Source organism: Echinops telfairi, unplaced genomic scaffold, assembly GCF_000313985.2.
Source record: "Echinops telfairi isolate 266 unplaced genomic scaffold, ASM31398v2 ScPeMD7_31;HRSCAF=116, whole genome shotgun sequence".
Lineage (NCBI taxonomy): Eukaryota > Metazoa > Chordata > Mammalia > Afrosoricida > Tenrecidae > Echinops > Echinops telfairi.
The window spans coordinates 30,339,270-30,351,495 of NW_022103928.1; the positions used below are offsets into that span (position 1 = coordinate 30,339,270).

Genomic DNA, 12,226 nt, shown 5'->3' on the forward strand with positions numbered 1-12,226 from the left:
AAAAGTCACCATAACTTTCTGAGCTAACCGCTCTGCTTTGCTTTTAACTTTTTTTTGAAGGCACCCTCTGGCTCCTGGGACATGTGTCATACTGATAGAATTTGTGTGTAGCCATCCACTGATGGCAGTGACATGTTTAAACATGTTTTATTTAGAATGAACCTGTGTGTGTATGAACTTGAATAACCCTAGTATTGATACTTTTTGACTTAGCATCAGTATTTGTATCTTGTTTCTAACAGAGCTAGTATTGTCCAGTATACCTGAGAAATAAAATGAGGTTTGCTTTGGAACCTTTTAAGAGGACGAAGTTACAAAGAGGACCTGGTCATAAAGTGGCTAAGCAATTAGTTGCTAACCAGCAGGTCAAAGTTTTGAACCTACCAACCGCTCCCCAGGTGGAAGATGTGGCCGTCTGTTTCTGCACAGTTTTACAGCCTTGGCCATCTGTGGGATAGTTTGACTCCATCCTGTAGGGTCAGCTGTGCATACTGACTTGATAACCAGGGGTTTCAGGTTGCAAATCATATTCCTAGTTGTTAATGTTGAGCGCTATATCATTTAACAAACCATCTATAACTTAGTGGTTTAAAACAGTTTGTTATCATTGCTCACATTATGTTGGTTGACTGGGCTTAGTTGGACATGTCTCACTTGGGAATTCTGTGGTTGTACTGAGATGAGATAGCACGGTATGGTTGGATGTCCAATATGAGCTTTTCACCCACAACCTGGTACCTCATCAGGGAAGGCTAGAACAACTGGCATCCTGTCCACATGCGGCTTCAGAGTCTTAAGCAGCTTACATGGTGTCTCGCTTAATGCGGTGCTCAGAGTTGATGACACCAGGGCAGAAGCTGCACAGCTTTGTCACCTACTTTGGTCAGAAGAATCGTGTCTACTACAGTCTCTTGGTTATACAGAGACAGGCCACATGTAGATTGGGCGGGCACTATGTGAAGATGGCTGCCTCTGACTTGTTCCATGTTCAACTGGGGGGCCAATTTAGGAGACTAGACATCATAAGTATCTGTTACTTGTTACATAGAAAGGTAGTTGCTTTTTTATACTTATATATAATTTTTTCAATGTCTGTGTAACGGGGTATGTTATCACCACTTAATACATAGGAAAATTGAGATGCAGAGACGTTAATAACTGTTCTAACGGTCGCACATTGGTGTAGCTGAGATTTTAACTCAAATCCATAAAACATGATTGTCACCAAGACCATATCTTCTCATATTCTGCCGTAGGTGCCACTGGGAAAAGGACGGCGCTGTGTCATTCTAGCCGATGGATTCTACGAGTGGCAGAGATGTCAGGGAACAAGCCAGAGGCAGCCATATTTCATCTACTTCCCCCAAATCAAGACGGAAAAGGTATCCGAAACAGAACTCTCAGTAGATGCGTGGAAAGATAGAGGGAAACAAATTAATCCTAGGAAAGCATTCTTTTTTCTTCCCTCACAACATTTTTTGTTATTGTTGTTTTTAGTAACAGCTTTATTGAGATATAGTTAATCAGAAAATTTACCCTTTGAAGGTATATGATCCAACGGCTTTTATTAAATTCTGAGTTGTGCAGCTATCATACTATGTTTTAGAACATTTCCATCACACCAAAAAAGAAGGGAAAAAAACAAACTTGTACTTATTAGCAGTCACTCCCTATTTCACCCCATCATCTGTTCCCTGGCAACTAATCTGTATGTCACTATAGATTTGCATATTGCTACTTCACCAAATGGTAAGCACGCAATCTGTGCCCTTTGTGTGTGGCTACTTTCACTAAGCATAATGTAACATGTGCCAGTTTTTATTCTTTTTGGGCTGCATAATATTCAATTATATAGTTGTAACACAATTTGTCAAACTTGTGGTAAATGTTTATTCATCAGTTAATGGACATTTGGGTTGTTTGTGATGAATAATTCCACTAGGAACATTCTTTTACTGAAAGTTCTTATTTGAATACAGGTTTTCATTTCTCTTAGGTATTTACCTAAGCTAGGGACTACTGGCTCATATGAGAATTCTGTTTAAGATTTTACAGAACCACTTACGGGTTTTTCACAGTTTCACAGGTTGCACCATTTTGCATTCCTACCAGCAACGAATAAAGATAGAATCTATTTTCTCTATTTCCTCACCAAGTCTTGTTCTTTTTCATTTCCTTCATTAAGAAACCCTTGTGGTGTAGTGGATATGAGTTGGGTTACGATCTACATGGTTGGCATTTAGGGACTACCAGCAGCTCCTCGGGAGAACGAACGACTGGGTTTTCTTCTACTCTTGACAATTATAGGCCTGGAAACCACAGGGGGTTGCTATGAGTCAGTATTGACTCAATGGCAGTGAGTTTGGTTTGGTTTGAGGGGTGAGTTAGTATCTCATTGTGGTTTTGATTTGCATCTCCCTACTGACTAATCATGTTTAGCATTTTTTCATGTGCTTAATTGACAACTTGTCTGTCTTTGGGAAAGTGCCTGATCAGGTCCTTTGCCTCTCTCCTGCCCTCTCTACCACCACCAATATTCCGTTGTTTTTTGGGAAATTTTATACAGCAAGTTTGGATCCTATTTGACAATTTCCATTCACATTGTTCACTAGCATTGGTTAAGTTTTCCACAGTGTCGCAACTATTTCTTTAATCGTACCCTGTTCTTTTTAACTGTTTTTTGATTGGTTTGTCTGTTTTTTGGTTTTTTGAGTTATAAGGGATTTATAGCATTTGACCCATACCAAATATATAATATGCACATATTTTCTCTCCCAGTTTGTGGATTGCATTTTTACTTTGTTGGTAGTGTCCTTTGAAGCACACAGGTTTTAATTTTGAGGGATAATCTTTGTAAATTCCCTGTGCTTTTGTTGTGATGGCCAAGAGTCAATCCATTGCTCAATCTAGGGTCAGGAAGATTTGTAACTTATGTTTTCTTTTTTGAAGTTTTATGGTTTTAGCTCTTACATTTAGGTCTTTGAATTGATCTTAATTCGTGGTATGAAAGAGTATTGTCTGGGACCATAGAGTCTTATCTTCAAATAAGCAGCCATCTAAGTGAGGTGTCAACTAAGACTACATGGAAGAAGCCCACCAGCATGTGAGGATTATAAATAATATACTGTAAACCTGAAGGAGGGAACGGTATCAAAGGTTAAATTGTGAACACCTGGTTTGCAGAAGGCGCTGAACAACAGTAGAAGCTCAAAATCCATTTGCAGGGTCCACACAAATATTAAGCCTTCCAAGAATCTCCTCCAACCATAGGGATGTGATAGCCTTGTCATCATCCAGAGAGCATTATAATATCAGTTATGGTAGATAGATTTAGGTTAACATTTATCATCTTATCATTTGATCTCTCATGATCCCTTTCAGTTAAGAAAAAAACTGAAGGGAGAGAAATGCATGTGAATACAGTGAATCCCCTCTGACCATGGACCAAGGACATGAATAGCCGTGCTGGTAGGCAGAGTGCTCTGGAAAGTGGATGATTGCAGAGGTAGTTAGGTTAGCATTGAACTCCTTATCTGATCTCCCTTTAGACCCATTTTAAATTTGTTCTAGTTTTCCAATATTTTCTACTTTTCAATTGAGGTTTTTCTCTGCTTATTTATTGTTGGTTTTCTTGTGTTTTGTTTGTTTGTTAGTTTTGGTTTTGGTATGTTTTTCTGTGTATGAAATCCAGGATAGGTAAATTATAGGCAAAAACCAGATTAATGGTTACTTAGGAGTTTGACAGGGAAGGTTTGGGGAGTAAAATAGGAGCTAATAATGGCACAAGAAAGAAGAAATGCCCAATAAAATTATTTTGAAAGAAGAAATGTTCAAAAATTAACTGTGGTAATGATTGTACAACTGTTCTTGATATGATTGAACTATTGAATTATATGATATGTGGGTTATGTGCAAATAAAACTGTTTTAAAGAAAAATTTACAGCCACAGAAACCTAAAAAGGGTAGTTCTACTCTGTCCTGTAGGGTCATTGTGAGTTGGAACCAGCTGATGGCACTGAGTAAGAGTGTTGTTGTCATTCAAAGTCAGTCTAGGTTAGCGCTTGCCTCTGGGCTCAGGCCCAGGCTGTCTGCCTGACCCTGCTCGCTGCAAGGCAACCAGTGTTGTTTGCTCGCTTTTAACTTTCACCTGTAAGTTAGGGGTGATGGGGCTCACTGCCTTTCACACCACAACTTAAGGCTTTTTTACTTTAGGGAAGAAGCAATCAGGTGAGACTTCATGCTTTTCCCAGGGCAGAGGGGTCCTCCTACCCCTCTTCTGGACAAACACCCCAAATCGGGCTATGTCCAGTCTCCTGCTTGATGTCTAGTCTTTCTTTTGAACACTCAGGGACATCTGCAGAGGCTGGTGTATTCTCCCCTAAGGTCTGCAATTCCCACGGATTCTGGATTCCCACTCTAGCCCACATTAGTTTTAGCAATGTGATACTTTTCTCTAGGTTTTTGTCTTCCTGTATGGGGTCTTTTTTGTCTTGCTTCTGTCCCTCCTTGGAGGCTCCTCTCAGGTTAATTGGTGAGCCTGTGGCGTTAGTTCACTGATAAGTTCAACAAAAGCTGTAATTCTGAAGATGATCTAGGCCTCTAATGTTGTTTCTGGGTGGGAGTGAGACCCCGTTCCAGTGTTCCGTTGTAGGTCTTGAACTAAATGGCACATCAACGTTGTTGTTGTTAGAGGCCATGGAGTTCATCCCGACCTTATGCACAGAATGAAGCTCTGTCCGTGCGTGCACGTCGTTAGCATGGTGAAAAGAGTAGGGAAGATGTTTGAGCAAGGGGCAATAAGTTGCATGAAAGTCTCATTTACAAATTAGCATTGTGAATGTCCGTCGAGAGTAATAGGGGCTCGGTCCTAGAAGGACCGGAATGTCCAGTGAAGGTGTTACATTGAATTCCAAAAGTACTGAAGAGCCATGAATCTAGGGTTTTGGAAGGTATTTGCCACCAAGCCTCTTAAGTTGGTCAGTAGTACCCAATCTTTGTATAGAAGAGGCTGCTGAATATCTAATGTGCCCTGTGTTTTTGCTCCCAGTCAGACAGTGTTGGTGCCTTGGACAGTCCTGAGGAGTGGGAGAAAGTATGGGACAACTGGAGGCTACTGACAATGGCGGGGATCTTTGACTGCTGGGCACCCCCAGAGGGGGGAGATACCCTGTATTCCTATACCATCATCACAGTGGATTCCTGCAAAGGCCTGAATGACATTCACCACAGGCAAGTCACACTCTTAATCCTCTGTCCAAAAAGATTGAGAGGAGGGTTTGCGTCTTCATTTTTAGATAAGTAGCTTTTGAAATGCAACTTTCCCTAGGCATACATTTAAGGAATGGAAAACTAAGACAATTTGCAAAATACAGATAGAATTGACATTTTTAACAATACGGGCTTAGTAGTACCAACCACCCTACCCCTAGTCCCCAACCCCAGGCAGTTGAAAATTCAAGTATAACTAATTTTTGATTCCCCCAAATCTTAACTACCAGTAGCCAGCCAGCCTACTCTTAACTTACTGATAGCATAAACAGTAAATTGACACATAGTTCATATGTTACCTGTATATAACATTACTTTATATACTGCACCTACGTGAAAACTACGTTTTCAGTCCAAGATTAAAAGGAGTTTTGCAAAAGGTACAAGGTTTTGGTGCCGCTTGGCAGAGCTGCAGCGATGCCTTCAAGAATATACTGTTCTTTTTATACCGTGGTCCTTATGCTGGGTTCGTTTATCTTGAAATGGCAGTGAATTGAAGCTGAGGACCTCAATCCACAGTAGAAATTAAGCAGTTGAACTTTTTCTTGTATTGTCATGACTTCTCTACTTGGGGATACTTCCAGAATCACTGGAAGTGGTATTTTGCATGGATTTCATGGTGTTTCACGAAGGAAAAAAATACATGGGGACCACAAGAGATCACTTTTTACTACAATACATAATTTACTAGAGATGAACTGCTCTCATGAAAATGATTAGCATCACATGTCATTAAAAAAAATCTGTATATAAGGAAACCTGTACAGTTCAAGCCCATGTTGTTCAAGGGTCAACTGTACAGTTCTGCTATAACATGACATGCATTCCTAAAAAATCACTGTACTGGGTGAAATTTTATACCCACCCCACCCCCCAAAAAAAACCCTTAATAAATAAAAAACACAGTATTTGTGGAAAAAGTGAGGTGATGAGCACACTTAACTTCACCAATGATGCATCAACAATTAATGTTATGTTGTTAGATGCCTTTAGTCTGTTACAACCCATAGCGACCCTGTGTACAATAGAAAAAAATCCTACCCAGTCCTGCATCATCCTCACAATCGTTGCTATATTTGAACTCATTATTGCAGCCACTATGTCAATCTATCTCGTTGAAGATCTTCTCTTTTTCAAAGCATGATCCTGACCCTCTCTCTACAAAGCATGCTGTACTTCTCCAGGGACTGGTCCCTCCCGGTAGCAAGTCCAGGTCTCTCGCGTCTCAAGAGCCTTTTGGCTTTACTGCGTCTTCCAGTGTGCATGTGTGGGTTCTTCTCGCAGTCTGTGGTTTATTCCCTGCCTCACCAGGACCGTTACGCCCAGTGCTCAGAGATAGCCCTTCTTTCAAGATGCTCTGTTAGTTCAAGCTTCTCCTCCGTCCTTGGGAGTTTTCTATTTCATGCACTGCTTGGCATATTTTAAACTTTTCTTAATACAGAAAAATTCACAGATGCAAAATAATAACAAAATATAACTTTTAAGACAAGACATGCAAATACTCTGTGTGTATTTTGTGTACCTACCAATCTCTGTTAAACAAGTGCAGTTCTGTGTTCACTTACTGTTTTTTTGCAGACAAAAGCATAACTAAACAAGTATATAGAAAATAATAGTCTATCAATCACATATCAAGAGTTTGAGGGAGGGCAGGCGGGGGAGGGGAGGGGAAGAAATGGGGAGCTGATATCGGGCTCAAGTGGGAAGAGAATGCTTTGAGAATGATGATGGCAGGATATGTGCAAATGTGCTTGACATCGTGGACGAATGTATGGATTGTGATAAGAGATGTAAGAGCTCCCAATAAAAGTATTTAATTAAAAATATATATATATAATCTGTTTTGCTCAGATTGTTCTCTCATAAGTTAGTCACACTGGAACAGATTCACATCTTAAAAACAAACACTAGCAAAAATAACTATATTTGTGTCACACTTGGAGTTTTTGCCAGTGTCCTTAGAATTGATTTTTTAATGTCTTGCTGCAAAGTATGCCACATTTCATACATCAGGATTACCTACTTTAACCTTGTCCTGAGTATATCTATGAAATAATAGTTTGATTTGAAATAGTAATATTTTTGCTAGCTCATCTTAAAATAAATTCCCTTAATTCCTCCAATCTAAAGTACTACTGATAATAGAATACTACTGATTTTTAAGTGTTCCATATTTCATATGCTAAGAAAGGTACAGTGCTGGCAATCACTGCCACCTAAATATAATACAATACAAAACTTCCTCATAAAATACATCTGGGTTTCAGAGATTTTAGAATACTTTAAAAGTACTTGTTTGAAAAAATTACAGCATTTAACTAAAATAGATGTTTATGAATATATGAGGGAGCTTCAAATTTTTCATAGAAAAAATATTTTTCATGTCATTTTTCCAGAAACGTTTTTTTCCCCAGAAACTCTTTGAAGTCGATTATATTTTTTGAAACCAACAGTATTGTTTGCCCATGAGGTGTGTACCACACTTCCCATTGGCTGAGGATACACACTGGAAACTCACGCTGGGGGTTTGTCCAAATATCTTCTTGGCCATCACAAGTCATCCTGGAATGTCCCTGCTGTTCTTTTGCTGCCAGATTAGGTGACTAGCCCTGTTTACTGTGACTCTTTCAGGTGAGGCAGGATTGCTGTGGATAGGCCCGTTTTCCGGCATCTACTTTATTCTGTGCTAGGGCGTCCTGGAAAGTCCACCTGCAGGCGAGTGCATGTGCTGGACACGCTGGGCTGTAGTCAAAGCACTGTTCTTCTAGGGCTGTGCTTGGTGTCCTGTCAAGTTGTCTGGGGCACTCGACCCTGTGATGATTTGAGCTTTCAGGAGACTCATGTCTTTCTCCCTTCTCTCACTACCCACACCCCACCTCTCCCAACCCATGTTGTGACCACCCTGGCTAGGATGCCTGCCTTACTGGATGGGGATGAGGCAGTCTCAAAATGGCTTGACTTTGGTGAGGTCTCCACTCAAGAAGCTTTGAAGTTAATCCACCCCACAGAAAACATCACTTTCCATCCAGTCTCCTCTCTGGTGAACAATTCCCGAAACAACACTCCTCAGTGTCTGGCTCCTGTTGACATTCTCGTCAAAAAGGTACGGACCTATGATCAGTACAGTCCTTCTTGAGCTTTCTCTCTGTCTGCATAGCCTTATCTTTTAGGATATGGCCTTTTACACTCAGAGCTTCAATGGGAACCACCAAAAACTCTTTTTCACATATTCCATGTGTGTGGAATGGCGAGGTGGAGTAGAGCGATGAGTCCCAAACGGGGCTGCGATGCAGAGGCTCCAGGGGATCTCTCACAGTGTAACTGCGGACCCTCCCTACACCTGCTGAAGCTTCTGTATCATTAAGATGCTTCCTCAGTGATACTGCCAATAAGCCAAGTTGGAGAACTCTTAATGTAAAAGCTCATAATTGTATCTCTGGTTCCAAACCACACTCATGGTGTGCCTTGTCATATCCCTTTTCTGTTACCCCTGTTTCCAGCTACAAGCTGGAGAAGGTGTTATAGGTCTCCGTCTCCTGCAGGAGGATTTGAGAGCATCTATATATGGTTCTCGCCTCTTAAAATTCACAAGGATCCAAAGTTAACGAGGTTTATTTTGAAAGGAGGGTAAACAAACAAAAGGCCTGCAATGGGGAGGGACGTTCAGAGCAAAAATGGCCAGGCTAACCCCTACACTGGCCCCACTCACATTTCAGGAGAGAGGTGAAAGAGAAGCAGTTGTTTCTAAGGGACATGGAGGGTCTGAAGGAGGAAATTCCTCTGGGTGTTTCAGGAATAGGCATTTCAGAATGCCTGAGAGAGATCAGAGAGGGTGATCACAAGAACAATGGTCCCTTCCCTTTTTCAGCCCCCACAGTCAGTGTCATCTCCTTTATCTGCACACTCAACTTTTGATGCTCCCCCCCCCTCCCCCAGCTGCCTGTAGCTATTTATAAAGATATTTCTGTCTCTGCCGTGGTCTTTACTCTGGAAAAGCTCATGCTTTAGAGATGTTGCATTATGCTAATCAATTCAGAGCCCATCAGTTCAGGGTTAGAGTGCAGGTGGACAGGGATCCATCTCTCTTCTAGCCTCATTTCCCAACACTCCTCCTGAGTCACACTGACTTACACACTTGTTCATTCTCTGCACATGTTTGGAATGCCATCTTCTGGGCTTAGTGCAACACACTTCCTCGGAAACCTACTCTCCTACCGCTTGGTGCACACGCCACGGCTCCTTTCTTCTCCTGTATTCTCCACATGCCTTAACTGGTATTTCTTACCGACGGTGATCTCCTTCACATATTTGTGAGTTCTTTGAGGTTAGAATCTGTGCCTTATTCATCACTGAACCCTCAGAATTGGCCATATTTTTCTTCAACTATCACTGAATGAAGGAAAAGAAGGTGGCTATGGAGATGAGGAAAATTAAGAAGTATGCTTATTGATCCACTGCATCGAATTAATGCTGACTCTTAGCAACCCTACAGGGGTTTCCAAGATTGCAAACCTTTATGGGAGCAGACAACCTCATCTTTCTCTCCTAGAGTGGCTGGTAGGTTTGAACAGTCTCACCCTGTGGTAAACAGGGCTCCTTTTCCTTTTGTGAAGCAGTTGCGATGAATGTAATTAATTACTATTAAGATTATAGGTCTTGGAATCACAAAGCGTGGACTCAAATCCATGCCCCTTTACCAGCAAGCATAGTGTGGCTTTCAGAAAGCGAGTTAACTTTCCAGAACGTTGGTTTCCATTTTTTATGAGGCTGTAGAATAGTATTTACTTATATTGATGAGAAGATTAAATCATAAAGTCCACATAGCTCATTGTTGGCCCTCAGTTTAAGTTTATTACAACGAGGCCTACATGTATAGAGAAGGAAGAAATGATCAAGAAGTTAATCCTAATCTAAAAATGTTCTGTCTTGTTATGGGCTCTAGCATTAGGAGATAGATGCTGCCTGCACCCCATCTGGCCCTAGAAATGTTTCTAGGAGCAGATGTTTGTACTTTGTCCTCCTTCCTCCTAGGAGTTGAAGGCAAGTGGCAGCAGCCAGAAAATGTTGCAGTGGCTAGCCACAAAGTCGCCCAAAAAGGAAGATTACAAAACACTGCAAAAGGAAGAGTCAGATGTGCCTCAGTGGTCCAGTCAGTTCCTGCAGAGGAGCCCGCTCCCCACCAAGAGAGGCAGCGCCGCACTTTTGGAGCAATGGCTGAAGCGGGAAAAGCAGGAGGAGCCCCTGAAGAAACGGCCTCACTGCCAATAAATAACCCAGGACTTCAGTTTGCGGCTCTCTGTGTGTGTGTGTGTGTGTGTGTGTGTGTGTGTACACACTGGTGTGAGGGTGAGGGTCATTTGCTTGGGTTCTTTCTGACATGAAAGAGGTGGCAGTTTTAGTTGACAGTGTGGGCTTATGGGGGGAAGGGGGTGAAAGGGAGGGAGTGGCTATTCCTGGCTGTGACTGGGAACTCAGCATCCAGTGTGGAGCTGACTGGTGTCCTCAGGAGTATTCCTGAAAGGAGGAGGAGAGACCGCTGCCATCTAAGGTCCCAGGGCCGGCAAGGCACTGTGGATAGACCTTTCCTGGTCTCTGGTTGAGCGTTGCCTGCGGGAGCGCACAGTCCAGCCTGCTGTTCCCTGCAGAGGCTGGTCACTGTCCGCCTGTGGTCGCCCTGTCTTTTAGAATAAGTTCTTAAGATCAGTTTGTTTTTTCATGGTATCAATGATATTTAATTACTCGCATTTTGGAAAATGATGCTGGGGATGGCATTCTAGATTTTACCACCTGTCTCCTGGCTTCAGTTCTAAGGAATGGATTTTATTACAAACCGGGAGTCCTGGGGCCTTTTGTGGAGAAAATTGTTTTGGAAATAAAAAGATTTGGTTGGAGACAACTTGTTGCTTCTCCCTTCACATAATACGTGGCTGTATAAATCCTTTAACTTAAAACCAACTTGATTGAGTACCTGCCATCAGCAGGGGCTGGGGAAGAAGCTGGCTTTGAGCCTCTTGTTACCAGGATCTGTGTGTAGAGAATCCCTAATCAGCCCACAGCGATTCTGGCGCTGGGTAGAGCAGTCACAGGGTGCCATGGGTTTGTGGATGGCTTAGGGGTTTTATTCTGAGACTGCCTGGCGGGAAATCCCCACCCTGACTTCACTCCATGACAGTAGGGGCCACTACACTTGTGTTCCCAGAGCCCCTAATAGTTGTGCCAATTAATTGTTAGAGTATGCTAGAACCTGACTACACAGCAGGGGGTGCACAATAATCAGATAACACACCTTGCGATGAAGTACATGCTAGTATATTAATTGTATACAGTGAGATGTGAAACGGGGCAGCTGTGGATGGGCTGTTCTGTAAACCCCAAGGGGAGGAGAGATGGTTCAAAGAAACAGTGGTGCTGCTGGATTGGCAGGGACAGGAACGGGGGGTGGGAGACCCTCAAGGAGCATCAGGGTCAGGTCCCGCGGCCCTCTTGAAGCATCCAGGAGGTAAGAACTCTGAACCAGGAAGCCGTCCCCGGCGACAGGAAGGGCGGAGGCGACCAGCGCCGCAGGGGCAGCTCCCTTGGCTGCTCTCGGACGGACGCACCGCAGGTCGGCGCACGCCGGCCCAGCACGCTCCGCCTTCCGCCAGCTCGGAATGCGGGCGGAGGCGGAGTCTGGTCGAGGCCTATGCAAATCAGGGATCGGAATGTTCACCAATTGGAAGAGAGCTTCGAGCCCGACTTGGGGCGGGGCGAGCGGCGCGGCACGCCGTCGTTGGCGCCGAGGGACGCGAGGCGGCCCCGGGTGTGCAGTGTCCCCCCATGGCCTCGGCCTGCTCTGTGCTGCCAGGCCGGCTTTTAAGCAGTTTCATGGAGCGCCTTCCCTTCCGCTGGTGGAGGCGGGGTTGACGCGTGGGGGTTCCTGGGAAGAGCGGAATGCCTCCCGCGCCGGTGTCCTTTGGG

General features: G+C 43.2%; 1 protein-coding gene across 1 annotated transcript in view; it reads left to right on the plus strand.

Annotated features, from left to right (window-relative positions):
• HMCES (5-hydroxymethylcytosine binding, ES cell specific) overlaps window positions 1-11,165 on the plus strand; it is a 17,209-nt gene extending 6,044 nt beyond the window's left edge. Inside the window, exons 2-5 of the mRNA XM_013004552.2 lie at window positions 1,257-1,382; window positions 5,049-5,230; window positions 8,180-8,372; window positions 10,301-11,165. Of these exons, the coding sequence (XP_012860006.2) occupies window positions 1,257-1,382; window positions 5,049-5,230; window positions 8,180-8,372; window positions 10,301-10,537 (738 nt within the window). The 3' untranslated portion in view covers window positions 10,538-11,165. The remainder of the gene's footprint in view (window positions 1-1,256; window positions 1,383-5,048; window positions 5,231-8,179; window positions 8,373-10,300) is intronic.
• The last annotated feature ends 1,061 nt before the right edge of the window (window positions 11,166-12,226 follow it).